Below are 18,269 nucleotides of genomic sequence, written 5' to 3' on the forward strand. Positions count from 1 at the left end.
TGTAGTAAGAATCGGGAATTATTATCAAGAACAATAAAGTGCTGGAAGATTATACTGTACACATGTCTCATTTTATGAACTTTATGTAGGGAGGATAAAAATGCAGCATAGGGCTAGTTTGAGCTACGGTACCCTAAGCAACAACTGAAAAAAAGTACTTTAAGCTCATTGCAGTCATTTAAAATAATAACCAAATGTGTTAAAGTCAACATGAAATGTAATCAATTGATTAAGTGTTGCATATTAGTCCCAAGTTAATTATTTTGTCTGTTATCCTTATCATTATAAATCCTTGTAATGACTTAATGATATTTCATGATCCAGTCATTTTCAAATAGATAAAATCAGTTACTGCACCAGTTTTTTCTCATCGAATATTTAGTTTCATTCGGAAATATGTCATGGAAGTAAAATGGGCTGTTGACAGTGTTTCACATTGACTTTAAACCACTTAATAAAAATGTTGGCATTAAAAGATTTAGGCATGATGAGGGCAAATCTTCTATAACTGAGTTTAAATATATATCTGCAAGCTATATTTAAACTAGAAGTTTCTTGACTGAATAATGCTATGCATGTATATGCCTTAGAAAACAACTAGTATTTGCCTGAATGAACCATGCAGTGTCCTGTTGTGTAGCTTCTGCTTTGCTACTCTTGCATAATATACTATAAATCAGTGCATCATATAGTTACAGTAATGAATGGGTGTGTTTTTATTGTCTTAGCTCATTCTGAGCCAAAAAAAGTTTATGCCTGAGTTTTACATCTATAAATATATTGCTATAATGCAGATATGAGAGATTCTTCAGTGTTTGTTTTCTTAGCCAGCTTCATTTGGCAAAGTATTTAAGTTGCATGCTTTGATTTCCCTTCAGACTTGAGGTCTCTGTCTCTTTTTTGTAGGAGTCTGAGACGTTCCTACCAAACTCTCATGCAGTTCTGTGCTGTCACGGAGTGTGACAGACACTTTGAAGGCTCTGGGTTTAAGCGTGAGCCCATACAGATAGTCCATGCTGGGAGTAGTTTCTGCGGTAAACCTACACTGATGGACCAGCAAGGAGGTGAAGAGGAAAAGCTGTATCTTGGACACGTCTTCTCCAATACATCTTCGCTTCCCCACGGAGAAGATCAGCACGTTGGTGGTTAAGTCTTTGTTGAGAGCTCCATCCTCATCCAGGAAGCGCTGTGGGTTGAATACCTCTGGTTGGTCCCATTTGGTCGGGTCGTGGTTCAGAGACCACTGGTTGACAAAAATGATGGTATCTTTAGGGATGGGATACCCATTGATGGAGGTGTCCGTGGTCGTGCTGTGGGGAATCGTTACAGGGACGAACGAGGTGAATCGCATGACTTCGTAGATGAAAGCCATGACGTATGGAAGATGAGGCTGGTCTGCAATTGTTGGAAGACGACTGCGATCCGCCACTTTGTCGACGTCCTCCTGAAGACGTTTCTGGACTTCTGGATACCTGCAAGTATGTAAGTGGAGACCAACATTTTCAACTTTCTGGGTTTATGGTTTAGGTTGCTGATTTCAATGAAGTTGTATTCCACATAACTTCTATTTATAAATAAACCTGGCCTCTTATCTCATCTGTGCTAGTATCCTACATGAAGCAGTCATTGAGTTTGAGTTTCACAGAGTGGCCTACATGTTTAAAAGTGTTAGTGGGTCAGATTTCATTTTGTGTTTCTGTAACCTGCCCTCATTAGTTGCTGCCAATACCTGCACGCCACGGAAGAGTTACATAAGACATGAGAGCTCTTTGGTGTTATTGAGATCCGTCCATCTCTTGTGGACAATCTCGGAGTTGCCGCATTGCACACTAAAAGTTTAAAGAAATTACAATGCTGGCATCATTCGCTTATCTTCATGTCGTTCCAAACCCATATATTTACTTTCTTCTGAGCAACATAAAAGATGATGTATTGCATTGGCTCTTTTTCATGCGATGAAAGTGCTGATGTATGGTGTTCAAACACACACACACACAAGCGTAATTATTCTAAAGAGCATACAATTAAGGATATGCCCCTCAGTGCAAGATGAGTCATCATTTTTATTGGTCTGTTTTACAGTTAGACTGTAAATTTGTTATGCTCACCCCCCACTATAAATCATGGACCAATGTGCAGCGTAAACATCCATATTAATTTGTAATTTTATGTACAGTCAACATTTCAAGTGGATCAAAAAAGGTCATCAAGTTTAAGACAAGAACGCATTTTAGTTTTAGGACAATTTTGATGAAAGGTTTTGATCCACTTCAGATGTTGACTAGTGTAGGCTATTAAAATGAAATAATCGAGGGTGAGTAAAGTAAATTTACGCATTACCTGACCATTAATAGAATGATCCACTGCAGAGCTGTAGACAGAGTGTCTTGACTGGCCCCAAAAATGTCTGCGATTGTCGGTGGCACGTATTCTTTATCCAGAAAGACCCCCGGGCCCCCTGACAGCCCTTTATCCAGAGCAACGATGAACGCGTCAGTCATGTCACGGACGAGGCTCAGTAAAAGAGTCTCGCGGTGCTCCGCCACTTTGGAATCAATGAACTCGTAAAACTCCTTGTTGAGCATTTTAAACTGGTCAAAGAGCGTTTTGATTGGGTTTGGGAAGTACTGCAGCCAAGGCATCACATCCACGATGCTTCCAGCTCCGACTGTCTTAGTGAATTGATCATTTCTGCCAACCACCTGCTGGAATTCCTCATCATCAAACGAATACCGGTTCCCGAAGCAAACGGCGCTCATTGTGTTCGCCACCGACACCACCAAATACCGGTGAGGCTCGAAGTACTGCTGCTCGCGGGTTTTATTCAGAAACAAGCGGATGAGCTCTCCTATCTCGCACACGATGTGCTTCTCAAACGTCTGCTTGGTGTGGATGTTGGCTGTGGAGAAGTTTCTCACGGTGCTGTGTGCGATCTTCCGATGCAGTTTCCACCACTGGCTGTAGTTACCGAACGCCATGCTTTTCCCATTGGACACGAACCGGAACGAGGAGAAATCGGGTCTGCCGGCGAAATCGACAGCTTTTTTAATTAGCGCCTCTTTAATTGCGTCTCCGTTCAGAACCACCACGTCTCGGCTGCCCAGCTTGATCTGAAACACGTCGCCGTATTTCTCAGCCATCCGGGTGAAGTAAAAGTGAGGTGAGGTACCGAGCTGAGCGGCGTTACCGATGACCGGCCAGGAGAACGGACCCGGTATCTGCCGCCGACCGGAAAGACGCCAGAGCGTGAGCGTTAAACACACCAGCAGCGACAGTAAAACACTGCGCGCTGACAGCTGAATGAAATCGCCCAGAACCGCCAGGAAATCCATCATCGATGTATTTGCAAGCATCACAATCAATGCAGATCCACTCTTAATAATCAAAAGCAAATTAACCTGTTGAGCGTTCGAGAGTCTGACTGATTCATATGAAATCAGAGAGCATAAGTGTTGTGATGGTCGGTCCAAGATGCATTCATCCAAGAATGTATCCACGACTAAATAACACTACTGAGAGTCTCCTCCTTTACACACTCCTCTCTCTCTCTCTCTCTCTCTCTCTCTCTCTCTCTCTCTCTCTCTCTCTCTCTCTCTCTCTCTCTCTCTCTCTCTCTCTTTCTCTCTTTCTCTCTGAATGCGTGACTTCTACTGTTGTATAGGATAGCCTCTATGTGATCGCATGTCATATCTATGTCATCTGTCTGTGGAAATTTTTTTTTATAGGCCTGTATTAACAATGCAAAACGTTTATTTGTTACTGTAAAATATTCTTCAAAGTGTGTTTAATAGTTTAAAGTTGTCCAGTGAAAGGGTATTAGTATTTCACTCACTTTATTAAAAATTTCTCCATATAAACAGATTGTTTCATACGGTTGCAGATAGCTGGTTGATATCATATATGTAGGCTAGGCTACTTATATCCTTTAATATATAAATGAACTCGTCCCTCATTTTAATAAACGGGTTCATGCAGCAAATAGAAAAAGAACAAGATAAAAGAGTTATACAGTAAAGGATGTGTCATATTGAAAGGACGGAGAAAGTATTTTTGCTTGACTCGAAACGGTTATGTTTTGTATTTGTAACTTCGGAGATGTGCGTGAGAACAGATCATGTGTACAGTGATGCTGAGACAATGGATCAAACCTTACCTTTCATGAGGAACTAAAGTTTGACAGGAAAATAATAGCCCATATTTCCTTTAAGTTTCACCATTGTGGAAAATAAAATAGATAAGTTAACGTGATGGAAAATTGTGCAATGATGGAGATTTTCTGATAGTATTTTCCTCTTTCTATGTTTCCACCTGTTGCCACTAGGAGGACCCCATTCCCAACCAGCCCTAAATTATAATTTGTGACACTTGCATTAATTAATAAAAGCAAAATGTATTAGTTTTTAGTTCTGCAATTTTTGTGGTTTGTATTTTGTATATGCTGTCATATTCTATACTTGGGATGCCGAAATATTACAAATGTAAGTATAGCTATACTTTTATCTTCTTATCGTAAATATAATTAATTAATAAATGCAGTTATAATTTAAAAATCACGTCGTTGTCCAACAATAACAACAACAACAATATATAGGTACATTTGTATTTTTCCTACAGAAGGACTAAATGTCACAATGTTTGATATGAAAACATCATGATGGTCACGATCCACTGTTTTCACTAAGATGATGCACAATTTCAAATGGTGCTCAAACAGGTAAATAGCTCAGTTATGTGTTTCGAGTGAGTCTTTTAAAATTCGCTTCATAATTTATACACTTTTTTTAACTCAGTTTAAATGACATCAGGCTGTTTGGAGCTTTGTTTAACACGTAGGCCTATATTAAAATAAATATAAACTATTTTAGTTGATTTGACTAACAAAATGTAAAATGGTCATAAAAACATTGATATGAATAAAAAACGAAATTCTTATAAAGAAGCAAGAGCGCCAACTGAAAGCAGCAGCTTCTCGTGTGTTCAGTACCACGGACAGCGCGCGAGCACTTCTGCGCAGATCACGGCACGTCAAATTACTTAGTGTTTGATCGTCAGAGGAAGACTGACTCTTTACAGCAACCGAGACTTAAAACAAGTTCAAATTAAATATTATATCATAAATAATAAAATAACAATTTTTTAAAGACCCTGTGCATGTAGCTACATCAACAATCGGCTAAATGTGCACACCGTTTAGACAAATTCAGTTTTTTTTATTACTTATCATTATTTTACACACTCTAAGATAAGAGTCATCAAAGCTATTTGTCTCAGCGAACTTCATAAGTTGCATGAAGAGATGCTTTTTAAACGGTTTATAATGAGTAGGCCTACACGCTATGGTTGACTATTAATTATTTTTCATTCACTAGCCTCTGCTCTAAAATTAGGGAAACTGATAGGCCTAAATATACAATTGAAAAAAGATAAGTTTGATTTATACGCAAATATTGTAGTTTTAAAATGTTTAATTATTATTGTATCATTAAAATATTACGTAGCCTATAGGCTACATAGGTTATCTCTCGGTTAATGTGGCAGTGAGTTGAATGAGCGTTTTTTTCTTGTTTGTTATTTATTTTTTATTTTTTTACAGGTTAGGAACAGTGTAGTTTCATTGATTTGTAGTTTTAGAACAGTAGAAAAAAAAGAAAAGAAAAAAGAGGCCTCTATCAAAAAATCGAATCAGTAGCTCAAGCTTTAGGACCCAGCGGACACACGCCACACCTCTACACACCAAAACAAGAATCATTGTCTCATTTAATTTGAATAATTTCGATGGTTAACATGACTATTATAGATCATACCTTATTTATTTATTTACTTACATATGCGTGTTAGACGGTTAGACGCCATACTAAATTTATGAGGTTACAGTTTTTGCCTCATTTGCCAATCCTCTGGAGGTCGCATCCCAAAAAAAAATGTTATGTTTGAAGAGCTGCAGTGTATGTACATCAGACGTCTGTTAGAGAGAAAAACGAGGAGGAAGAATTGTGGATTAGCAGCGAAGGATACACCTCATGCATCCCCCGAATTGTTGTGCCCAATTCTGACCACTGCCAGATTACCCCCTGAACCCCCCCCCCCCCCCCACCGAATAGTAATAATTTGGCAGGGGGTTGAAAAATGTCATAACACCTTATCCACCCTTATCATAACGAGCCTACTGCGTTTTAAAATTATGGGAGGTACTTCCGGTTTGGGGAAGTTCTACTCAAAAAGACTACAGCAAATCATTTTAAATCATAAGACATTTTGACTGAATGGGCTATTTTCATTCATTTTCTATTTTCAGAAGTCAGGACAGTAACATTACGTTTGGTATATTAATGTGACATGATATGACAACAGTATCTATAGAACAGTTCTTTTAGCCTTTTACTCCTGATTATTTGTACAATTATTTTGTATTCCGCTGTAAGTAAATGAAAAAATACAACATATAGGCTACTGTGCATTTGTGCTCTCCCGAATTTAATTTACAATATATAAGAAACTTTTATTTTTCTTCTCAAATCCTCATGTCTCATTCCAGGTTTGTTTTCAATTGCATGCTGTAAAACGGAATCGTTAGAAAATATAGACATACATTACTGTAATGATATTTAACATGTCTGTATATTGCTGTGGATAGAAGGATGATCTTTAGGAGTTTTGCATGATATGTGGAAAGTAATTTGTTATTGTTACACTTTTAAATGTCCTTTTAATGATATACGGTTGAAGAGTGAGTAAAAAATGTCACCTCATTGTAACCAGTTTTTGAAAATGCTTGCGTTCATAGAGCGAACCTTTTGCTGATTGTTTACAGTGCACACGGAAGTTAATCCCATAAAAAGCTTCATGGGGCGTAGAAAAAGGTGGAAAAAGGTTATAAATTGCTAAAATTTTTATATATATGTATAGGCTGTATAAAAGCAAATTTGAACTTGAAATTTAATGTAAACATAACTAAAAAAAATGTATTACTATATATATATATATATATATATATATATATATATATATATAATTACTTAATTTATTAATCATTGTTCATTTATTTATTCAATACATTATATTTACATTTATATTTTAATACATTTACATAAGGCCCTCGGCTCTCAATCATGTTTAGACATTTGATGTTTCAGACATGATAAAAGTATTTTTAAAAACTGTGACGTGACTTTCATCAGAGGTGTTTTGCATGACAGTGCCTTGTCATTGAAGTCATTCTGGTTGCACATGTTTGAGTTTTTGAGTGAAGTAATGATGACTTCATCTTCTAACCAGTAGGAACAGGAAAAACCTGACATCTTTCTTCTTAGACACATTCACAGTTCTAAATCCTGCAGATTTCTGATTGAACAAAAACAGTACCCTATAATAAAATCTGCTGTTCAGTATGACTAGGGCAAGCCAGTGATTATATAAACTGATATCATGAAATGACAGCTCAGGAAAATGTGCAATTCTTTGCAATCAGTAACTGCGAGGATTGCAGTAGTTTTGTCATAGCTGTGTGTACAGAACATTGGAAAAAAGGTGTGTGCTTGAGTTTGGCTTATTTTCTGCACTCCGTCAGAACAGTCAAGTTCTGGAGGAAACAGACTACAGGAGAAATGGCCATTGGGCGTTGAGTTGAGCGCTGCAGTCACGCACAGGCACTTTATCACGAGAGGTGACATTAGACACTGTTGGAGCTGCCTGCTTAAAGCTTTGCCTGTTTTCAGTGTTTCTGGTGGCTTGGCTGGTTAAGTGGATCAGGCAGACTGGTTTACCTGTGTTACTTTCAAGTAAAATAAACAGGAAGAGCGTGAGAATGCTAAAACTTTGAAATATTCAAGTGCTGTGTGAAAAAAGAAGAGAAAATGCTTCTATTTTGTGTACTTCAATTTAATGCACAAATAGTAATTTCAAATAATTTTGTCTGCATATCAGTTGTCTGCATATCAGTTTAAAGGGATAATACACCCCCAAAAATATATTTTTTCTTTTTTCTTTTATTTTTTGTCATCATTTATTCTATACTATATGGAAGTCAGCGACTACCAGCAGCTGTTTGGTTACTTGCATTCTTCAGTATACTGTATCTTCTTTTGTATTCTACTAGAAAGAAATTAATACAGGTTTGGAACAATTTGAAGGTTAGTAATAATGACAGGATTTTCATTTTGGGTTGCAGTGAAAGGTTGCATATGAATTTCAAATTGTTATTTTTAAATCACTTAGTGTAAATGTAAATTGGGAAGTGGCAATAAAACAAAATATTAAGGCTGAAAGATATCATTAAGAACAAAATAAATCTTGTCATTTCAGCTGCAAGTTTTTCTCTGTTGCCGTCTGTGTAACTGTACCCACTGTGAAATATGATATTGTAGTTGTGTTGTTGAATAGTAGGTAAGATAAGTTCATTAAGCAAAGAATATTGTACTTCCACCCCCTTATTAACAGCAGTTTTGCACCAGGAGAAAATGACCATTGGTGAAATCTTTTTCTCCAATGGTCTCCAAAATTTCTTTTTTCTCTTTTTTTTTTTTTTTTTTTTTTTTTGCAAAGATAAATACAGAGCCTGAAACACTTAATAATGATACTTAATGTAATGTCATTTCAAATTATGTTATCAGCATACCAGAGTGCGTGACAAAAAATACATACAACTTTTTATAGTAATATTTGCTGAATTTACTCTCTATTCTGCTGTCTGATTTCCTTTCTTTGTTTGTCAGTGTTACTCTCAAACTCAAACAGACACAAATGCAAATGCATGCAAGCAGGATATTTGTATTTATCCCAGGCAGCGTCAGAGAGTTTAATCCAGAGTATCACCCTGCCGCTCTGTACAGGCCGGTTTCCCTCATTACAACACAATGACCCTCATGACGCCACACTCTCCTCAACCTTCAGTTTCCCAGGAAAATGATAAAACCCCTCTTTTCACCCCCCTACAAAAGCTCAAAAACATACTAAAACGTTTGAAAAGACAAACAATGCTAATGAGTCTTTCAAAGTATCCTAACGACCCTGCAAATTAACAACCAATTGAGGTGCAGCCTCCATCAGGCTGCGCGGCTTTTTTTGTCTAGCCAACTGTTGCAGAGGCCCTTGCCAAAGCGTAGTCACTAGTCCGTGAAGGCGTCTCCTCTTCCTGACACTAAGAGGGCATTTTTCCCCCAGAATTTTGAACGGTCACCTATGTCGGATTTACATTCTTTTTGTTTCTTTTCTCTCCTTTCTCTTTCTCTTTCTCTGGAGGGAACATTTGTGGCCGATGTCTAAACATGGGCTTTTTGGGGAGAATGTGCAGGAAGCCACATGGTGGTACGTGATCAACCGCATGACTGCGCTTTACGTTCAGCCCACAATGACTTTTTTCACTGTGTGATTGCCTAATGCTGTTTTAAAGCAGAACTTGGGAACACATACAGTAGGTAGCGCAAATCTCAAAAATCATTAAAATAAACTACAGTAATTGAGTGTAAAAGCTAGGCAAGCTGTGACTTTACATTATTTCTAAAATAAATCTCATTGTCTGGTTTTTAGAGAACAAGAGTATTGCATTGCCATTATCAGGTTAAACAGGGCTTTAGTGGGTATGATGGATGTATACAAAAAATATAATTATCATATGAATCTGGTGACTTTGTGATGTTGAGATTATAAAAAACAGGGCAGTAATATACTGGGCTGTAACCACCATATTTATAGTATTTCGACTGGTTGATCTTTATAGGGTTTTCAATTTCATGATTACTAAAATATTAGCTTGTCTCCACCAATACTGAATATTTGTTTTTATCTTGCAAATTACTTGTAAGCAATATATATATCTTTTTTTTTTATGTTTTATGTTTTTTTAGCACTGTGACATGAAAATTTAAAATGTGTTTGGATTTAGTAATTATTTCCCAGTTTATTTTTCAGTTGTTGCTGTTTTTGTTGTTTTGTTATGATCAGGGTTTATTTTAGTTATGTAATTACATTTCAATATTTCTGTATTTTATTTTGTTTTATTTTATCCAAAACTCTTTTTTTTGTGTTTATATGTTGTCTACATTTATATTTTCTCCAAACAGAATATAAGAAGTTGGATCCTGTGACTGTTCAGTGTTTCCTGAACAAATTATCCGTGTTTATTAAATTCATGGCATGTGTCTTTATTCATATTTATACTAACTTTTTTATTTTATTTTATTTTATTTATTTTATTTTATTTTATTCAGTGTTCCAGTCCCGTTGCAGAGAAAATTGTGACACATTTTGTGTTCAGTGGAAGAAAGAAATTCAAAGCTGCTGTGGAACATCATTAGAGTGAGTAAATAATGACTAGATCTTCATTCTTGGACAAAAAGTCCCTTTACTGCTGTTGCTTAACAAACAGTTCCTTACACCTGTTTTGCCATCCATATCAAGCTGTGTTATGTTGCTGAATGCTAATCCAATTGAGATCTGGCATGAACAAACCAAGTTTTTACGTGTCAGTGGACTTCCACTCTTTACCTCCTTTATTTACCCAGCCTCCTTGGAAGAGGTCAGAGGTCAGCCAGTGCTCAAAGAGAAGTTCTGTTCCCCCACGAAGAGACATGACGGCAGTGTTTTCATTAGCAGTTAATGATGACAGACAGTCATGCATGAGAGACACCAGCCTGCAGAGTCACGCAAGGCTTCTGAGTTGGAAGACACATCATGAAAGTGTTTTTTATTTTTGGCACGAAGAGCACAGAACTTCTGCCACCATGATATAGGGAAGCGACCAGCTTTATCCCCCGCATATTCTTGACATACAAGTGTATTTTTGGCTACTAGTTCTCGTACTTTTATAGTATTTTTTACAGTTTTTTTTTTTACTAATGCTTGTTATTAATATTAATGGGGAAATTACAGATTTGTACTATGTTGGCAATTTAGTTCCTAGCATGCACTGTGGAATGAATTAAATAAGCAGTTGCATTTTTTAATTGTTTGCTGGTTTATTTTTCTGTAGTGGCTGTTTTTGTTATTTTGTGGAGTTTGTTACTATGTTTTGATAGTCATGTATTTATTTTATTTTATAAAAAGTAAAAAAAAAAATGTACAAAAGGTGTGTTCACTGGGACAGCGCCCTTTCAAAAGGTACTAATTTGTACACTTTAGGTACTAATATGTACTTTTATAGAACTATTGTGCACATTTAAGGCACCATTTAGGGAAAATAAAGTACAAAGATGTACCTTTTAGCTTTTGTAATTTATGGTACTGTCCCAGTGACAGCTATGTACCTTTTTTTTTTTTTTTTTTCTGAGAGTGCGCGGTTATTATAGTTAAAACTAACAAGAACTAAAACTATAAAACGTTAAAAATATAATACATTTTAAATTAAATTAAATAAATAAAAAACTTTATTTCAGCTAGTTTATTTATTTTTGTTAAATTGAAGGAATAAAATAAATAAACTTAAATTAATAAACATGATAAAAAATTGTCAACATTAATCGAATAAGTCAAAGTGAAAATAGAAAAAAAATTTAAACCGCTAACAACAACTATAATAGTATAACACTGATTGTGAGTGGTTTTCAGGCCTTTCATAAACTAACACAATTTTTATTTTTTATTTTATTTTATTTTATTTTATTTTATTTTATTTTATTTTATTTTATTTTATTTTATTTTATTTTATTTTATTTTATTTTATTTTATTTTATTTTATTTTATTTTATTTTATTTTATTTTATTTTATTTTATTTATTTATATTTTGCTGAAAATTTTTTCCTCATAGTATACCTAAGAAATATAACACATACACAAAAACATAAACTGTTCCTTGTAAAAGAATCCAGCAGATATTACAAAGCATGAGAGTATTATGCAGAGCCGATCGTCCGTCGCGTGCGGAGAGGGCAGAGATTTGACTAATCAACATGGTAATTATTTCTGCACTGGCATGAATTGTGTTTTTCTTGTATTTCTTCTCTCTTTATTTCTGTCTTGCTTTTGTTTCAAGGAACTTGCGTGACACAGAGCAAAGTGAGGAGGAGGAAGAAAAATCCCCTTTTGGCAAGACATGGCTACATGCTGAATTTTCCCTACAGCTAGTAATATCTGAAGTTCTGCCTGCCCTCAGTATTGTTTGAGGGAGGAATTTGTATCATTTCCTCAGGACGTTTTGTTTCATTAGTACATCATTCTCTTTTGGTGGTACGGTTTAGAGGATTCATCACTTTTTTTATGCATAGTAAGAATAACTGACCTTTATGTGTAAAACAATTCCAAATGTTGCTGTTGTTGTTGAATCTGGGTTTTTGTATCTCCAGGTTTATGGTACAATCATGTGCTGGGATCATGAGTGTGGTAACACACCAGTGGCCTGGAAGAACAATGCAACAGTAGGTGAGTGCTGAAAGTGCACGTACACACGCACGCTATAACCAGTTGGCACGAGTCCACGCCATCCCAAACATCCAGAGTTCCAGAGTGAAAACAAGCCACTTCCTCTCCACCCATACCCCCTTGAGCGGGACGATAAGTTCAGAGTCTTGCAGCAATGGGAAATCTGGCTACAAGATAAAGATTGTAGGGTTTTATGGCCGTAGATATCAGAAGAGACAAAAGCATGTACAGGTACCAACAAATTCCAAGGCCAGTATTTCTAGATTCTGCAAACTGTCCAGTTTAAGATTAGATTATGCTGCTGGTGACAGATTCCCAAAATGTCTCACAAATCGAAAACTCCGTTCCAGTTGGAAGGTTTTTGGAGATAAAAATAAATAAATAAAGTGGATTAAACTAAATAATAAAGGACTTGATTTTTTAATATAGTTTATTATAGGTAATTAAAATAAAGCCATAACATTTTTAAAAATGAAATTTAAAAATGAAACTTATTTCAGCTAGTTGCCAAGTAACATTTCTCTTTTTTGTTTTATTTAAATTGAAATACTAAAATAACTCAAAAGTATGAAAAACTATATATATATATATATATATATATATATATATATATATATATATATATATATATATATATAAAACAGAAACAATTAAAAAAGATAAAAACCTGAACAAAACAAAATGTAATTTTAACTACTAAATTAACTAAAATTCAAAGAATTTATAAAAACAGAAGACATCTTTTTTTTTTACTTAACTAAACTAACTCTAACCCAACAACTAAAACTTGAACAAAAAATAAAGTTAAATCAGAAAAGTATTATAAATACAAATGTAAACTAATACTATAATATAAGTGTAACTGATATTAAGATAACACAGATTGTGAATGCAGGCTTTGCATGGCATCTACACTCACAGAACTGAAAATGGGAACTTCTGTCATTTCTAAAATTCTGTAGACCTCTTTTGCTGTGTGTGTTCATTTATTAAATATTCTAGCCAGTTTGTTTTGTCAATATGTTTTAGCTGTAAAAATTGAAGTCCTCTTAGCTCCATAAAAAAAAATTAAACTGAAGAAACAATAGGTCTTGTCTTCTGTATTGGGACATACAGTTGAGTAAAATGGATTTTCCAGAAAGAAAAAGATTTAAGGTGAAAACCTTTTTCCATCTGTTGGTTGTTGATTGAACACAGGCAGATCTGAATGCCAGCTTGTGGTCAGCAATCTAAATGACTGGAGAAGTCCAGTATACGTTACCAGAGAGATTTTATTTCATGTGAATTATGAGATCTATCTATCTATATATATTATGAAACATGCACTGGTGGATTGTTTAAAATAAGCTCGATAACATACATCTAGAACATAGATGCCAAATTTAACAAATAAACCCCTATATAAATCTATTCCACAAGTTTTCCTTTAAAATCGCAACTAAAACTGTGCAGAAAGAGCAGTGATTGTGTGAGTTCTGTATTTGTGTAGATGAGACTGACTGCAGCTGCACTGATATACAGTACCTACACACACAGGCACTAATGAGTGTTCAGCTTCAGTGGCTGTAAAATCTTTCTCATGTCCCACTGAGCTGTTAAGGAAACATGAATCTCCACCAGCAGCAGGAGCCACACTGCTCAAGCAAGACCATCTCACACTGTTGCCATAACACGGCAGGAATGTCACCAGCACTTAGACTGGAACCACTGAATATGAACATTACAGTAGATGCCAAAGATGATTCGCAGAAATGCATTGAAGGACAGTGACATTCATCTAATCCACTGAAAATGTCCTGGAGTGATCAAATATCATGTCTTATTGGAATGAAGGTGAAATATTGCATTTTTGTAGGTTGGCAGGTAACTGGTGGGGTTGGTCCTGCAGTAGATCAGAGATTTCCAACGCTATCTCACAAACAATTCGTACGTATTTTACGAGGTGGCTTATTCGTACGAATTTGTACGACCTCACTCGTACGATTTTATACGATTTGTCTAAACCCCAGTGACGGTTAGGTTTAGGGGCGGGGTTAGGTGTAGGTCATTCGTACAAATTCATACGAATTGTGCAACTCGTAAAATACGTACGATTTGGCAAAAATCGTATGAATTTGTACGAGTGTGGTCGTGTGTGTGTGTGTGTGCATGTATATGTATGTGTGTGCGTGTGCATAAATGTGTGTGTGTATGTATATATATATATATATATATATGTATGTATGTATGTATGTATGTATGTATAGCACTGATATACTTTACTTTTTTTTGAAGATATAGTCATTAAGATTTAAAAAAATTTAAAGTGACAGTACAGACTTATGTTACAAAAAAATAAAAATACATACATGTAATAAAAAGAATAATAAAAATAATAATAATTTCAATAAATTTTAAATAAAATTCTATTCATCAAAGAATCCTGAAAAGAAGAAGTATCACAGTTTCTTCGCACATATTAAGCACCACAACTGGAATAAAATAATAAATTACATTTTAAAATAATCTACAGAACTTAATTACATTTTAAAATATATTCAAAAAGAAAACTTTCTTTTAAATTGTAATAATATTTCATAATATTACAGTTTTTACTGTATTTTTGACCAAATAAATGAAGCCTTTGGTAAGCATAAGAGTCTTCTTTAAAAAAATACAAAATGTACTGACCCTAAACTTATTTCGGTCTTATTTTTGTTGTATTTGTTTTTGTGTGTTTTTCAATATTATTTCCGCAATTTTTTAAAAATATTGTTATATTCATATCACTTGTTCTGTATCATCATATAAGGACAAAAATGGCAGGTTTCATGTGAATAATGCATAAAATATTTAATACTTTTATGGCTAGATAATGTCATTGAGTTTTTAAGACAGAGGGGAGGAAAGAATTACTGGACCATGACCCTTTTGTTTGGGTTTTTGCATTCCCAAGTCCTCCAGAAGTTCTATGCTCTATTAATTCTGATATTTCTCTAATTAGATCGGTCATTTGTTTTGTCGCTGTGGACTGCAGATCAGTCCTTCTGTTGTGAAATGAAAAGGTCTCGGTGGAACAGAAGCTGCCCCTCGGCGGCCCCAAAAACACAAACCCGAATTCACCTCAGCGCAGACCCACTGCACACAAACACATAGACGTGATTTGGGAGTTTTATCCTCATTAAGGCCTCATTACGTTACATTTTCTACAAAGCACAGAACTTAGCATTTTTTACAGACCTGATGTCAAACTTTAAATTTATCTTTTGACATTCATTTGAGTTTTAGTTTAGTGTGAGATTTCTTTAATTCTTTCTTTATTTCTACCTGGACAAAAAGTTAAAAACTTGATGGTGGTGTACAAAGAATGTAAGTGAACCTCATAAAAAGAAAAAAGTTTAATATGAGGGTAGATGTTTAATTTTAATTTAATTTAATTTAATTTAATTTAATTTAATTTAATTTAATTTAATTTAATTTAATTTTTTTTTAAATTAATTTAATTTAATTTTTTTTAATTTAATTTAATTTTTTTTAAATTAATTTAACTTTTTTTAAATTAATTTAACTTTTTTTAAATTAATTTCTTTTTTTTTACTTTTTTATTATTTCATGTATTTAATTTAATTTAATTTTTTTTTTTTTTTTTTTTTATTTTTTATTTAATTTTATTATTTCATGTAGCACATTGTTGAATTCTGACAGTATGCATGTTTAAGGTCAGTCACCTCTGTAACGGTTGCTAGGGGTGTATTTGGTTGCTCTGTTGCTCCAGTGAGCGAGAAAGGAGAGGTGTTGCCACAGGTAATGTGAAAAGGAGAATGGCTGGCCTGTCAGTCTGGATTATATGTGTCTCGCTGCACTTTGATGTGCCGCGACCGTCTGAAGCAATGCACACACACTGCTTCCTGCCACTGCTGTAACTCTGTGTTTATACAAACTTTCTTAAGCTAGCAAAGATGAGATATCTCAGAGATGACAGCCATGATGTATTTGCATGCTAATTATCATGCAGAAAACTGTTCCGAACCTGTATGATTTTCTTTCCTCCCAGAAAACTGAAAGGAGACCTTTAGCAGAATTTCCACTTTGATGTTGTCCAGTGGATCCAGACCAAAGGCTCCCAAGGTTAAAAAAAGACTAAAATTGAATAAAATTTTCAGTTCAATTCAATTCAGTTTGATTTGATTCAATCTCCAATCTTTAGAATTTTATAAATGATAGCAGTTTCTTATTTCAGTTTCTAATTTTCAGAGCATAGATTTTGCAAAACCTGTGAAACCCATTTCAGTCTGCATCATCTGATCAAGTCTAAAAAAAATGTATTTTTATATTTAATTAATGTAATAACTGATCTAAAAAAAAAAAAAAACTTTAAGAATCATTTAAATGGAGTTTATTCAATTAATTGTGTTACAACAACAATTTAATTACGGATATAACTTTTTAATAATATATATGCATATATAAGTTTTGTAATTTTAGAAATTTCAAGAAAAATGTGCTCAAATAATGTGAACAGCATTTATTCTATAAATGTGAATTTATTTATATATATACATATAACTTATATTATTATTATTTATTTATTTTTTATTTAAATTTGTTTTTTTGTGTTGGGCGCATGATTGTATATGTGGGTGTGTGTTGGTCACTAAGCTCTATGGATGTTTTTACAGTGCATAACATTTAGTTCTTTGTGGTTTACACTAACTTATGCAAGCAGGTCACAGAATCGGTGTCAGTGTGAATGGAACACACCAGACTGGATTGGCCAGATGAGTGGGAAGAGGCAGTTCGCTCACACGCACACATACACCAAACACCCACGATACCGCTCTCTAGGATTACTGTCTCTTTTTTATTGTGCTCCGGTCACTGTGACCATGTGAACAATGCAATATAATGTGCCAGAAGATCAGCTGCACTGCTCAGTTTAATTCAAGCATGTGAAAGTACAAGTCGTGAGTCAGACAGACAAAACTCTGCTGTATTGTTCTTGCTCTTTGTCACTGCACATGGAAGCTGAATTCAAGTTTCTGTCGTGTTCGTATTGTCTCAGTTTTGCCATCGCTTAACCCTAGCAACTCCCTAAAAACCATATTATCACAATAAGAACAGAAGGAGAGGAAATATGCCTTTCTCTTCTGTCATGTCTTGCTTTTGTTGTCTTTCTTATCCTCCTTATGAACAAAATATTGATCACTCTAATTAATGAATTAAATAGTGCTCAGAAAAAGAGAATACTTACAAATAAAATAAATATTGCAAATTAATTAATCATTTAATAAAATGCAAAATAGAAGTATTTTCACTGCCAAACAATAAGAACATAACAATTGTAACATAACCTTAACCCTTCTAACATAACAATTGTAAAATTATTTAAATTGATTTATTTTACATATATTTAGAACTGTGCCATAAAATGGATGACCATTGGTTAAAAAAAACCCACTGACTATAAAGTTTTATGATTTGGAAATAAATAAATATTCCACAGTTAATTTATTTAATCAGATGCAAAATAGAAGTATTTCACTAATGCTTTCTGACTTTTCATCAGAATTTTTAAATAATTTTGTTTTCTTTTTCTGATCCCCCTTTGTTATGGATTTTTTATTAAATAAAACAGTTGTTCAATTAAATTGCTAATTATGAATTCAATATTTGTGTATGCTCATTTTAATATATTTGGATGACCATTGATCAAAAACAAAAACTGAGATCACACTGACTTCCAAGTTTTCTGATTTATTTGGATAATATATTTTACACACATTAATACTTATGTACATACACAAGCAAGCAAATAAATAAATGAACACATTTTTGAAATATTCCTCTCTTAATTAATTATTCATTAATTTAAAAATACAAAATAGGAGCATTTTCACTGCTGGACTTTTTAACTTCATTGTATCTAGCAAATTGTAAT

At 34.3% G+C, this 18,269-nt stretch overlaps 1 protein-coding gene across 1 annotated transcript; it reads right to left on the bottom strand.

The window, feature by feature from the left end:
- Positions 1–548: 548 nt before the first annotated feature.
- LOC132156790 (cytochrome P450 1B1) lies at positions 549–3,515 on the bottom strand. The gene is made up of 2 exons (XM_059565821.1): positions 2,341–3,515; positions 549–1,472 (listed from the first exon to the last, which is right to left on the bottom strand). Exons 1-2 carry the CDS (start codon positions 3,351–3,353, stop codon positions 875–877), a joined length of 1,611 nt encoding a protein of 536 aa, XP_059421804.1. The 5' UTR covers positions 3,354–3,515; the 3' UTR covers positions 549–874.
- Positions 3,516–18,269: the final 14,754 nt, after the last annotated feature.

This window comes from Carassius carassius, chromosome 14 (assembly GCF_963082965.1).
Source record: "Carassius carassius chromosome 14, fCarCar2.1, whole genome shotgun sequence".
In the NCBI taxonomy this organism is placed as follows: Eukaryota; Metazoa; Chordata; class Actinopteri; order Cypriniformes; family Cyprinidae; genus Carassius; species Carassius carassius.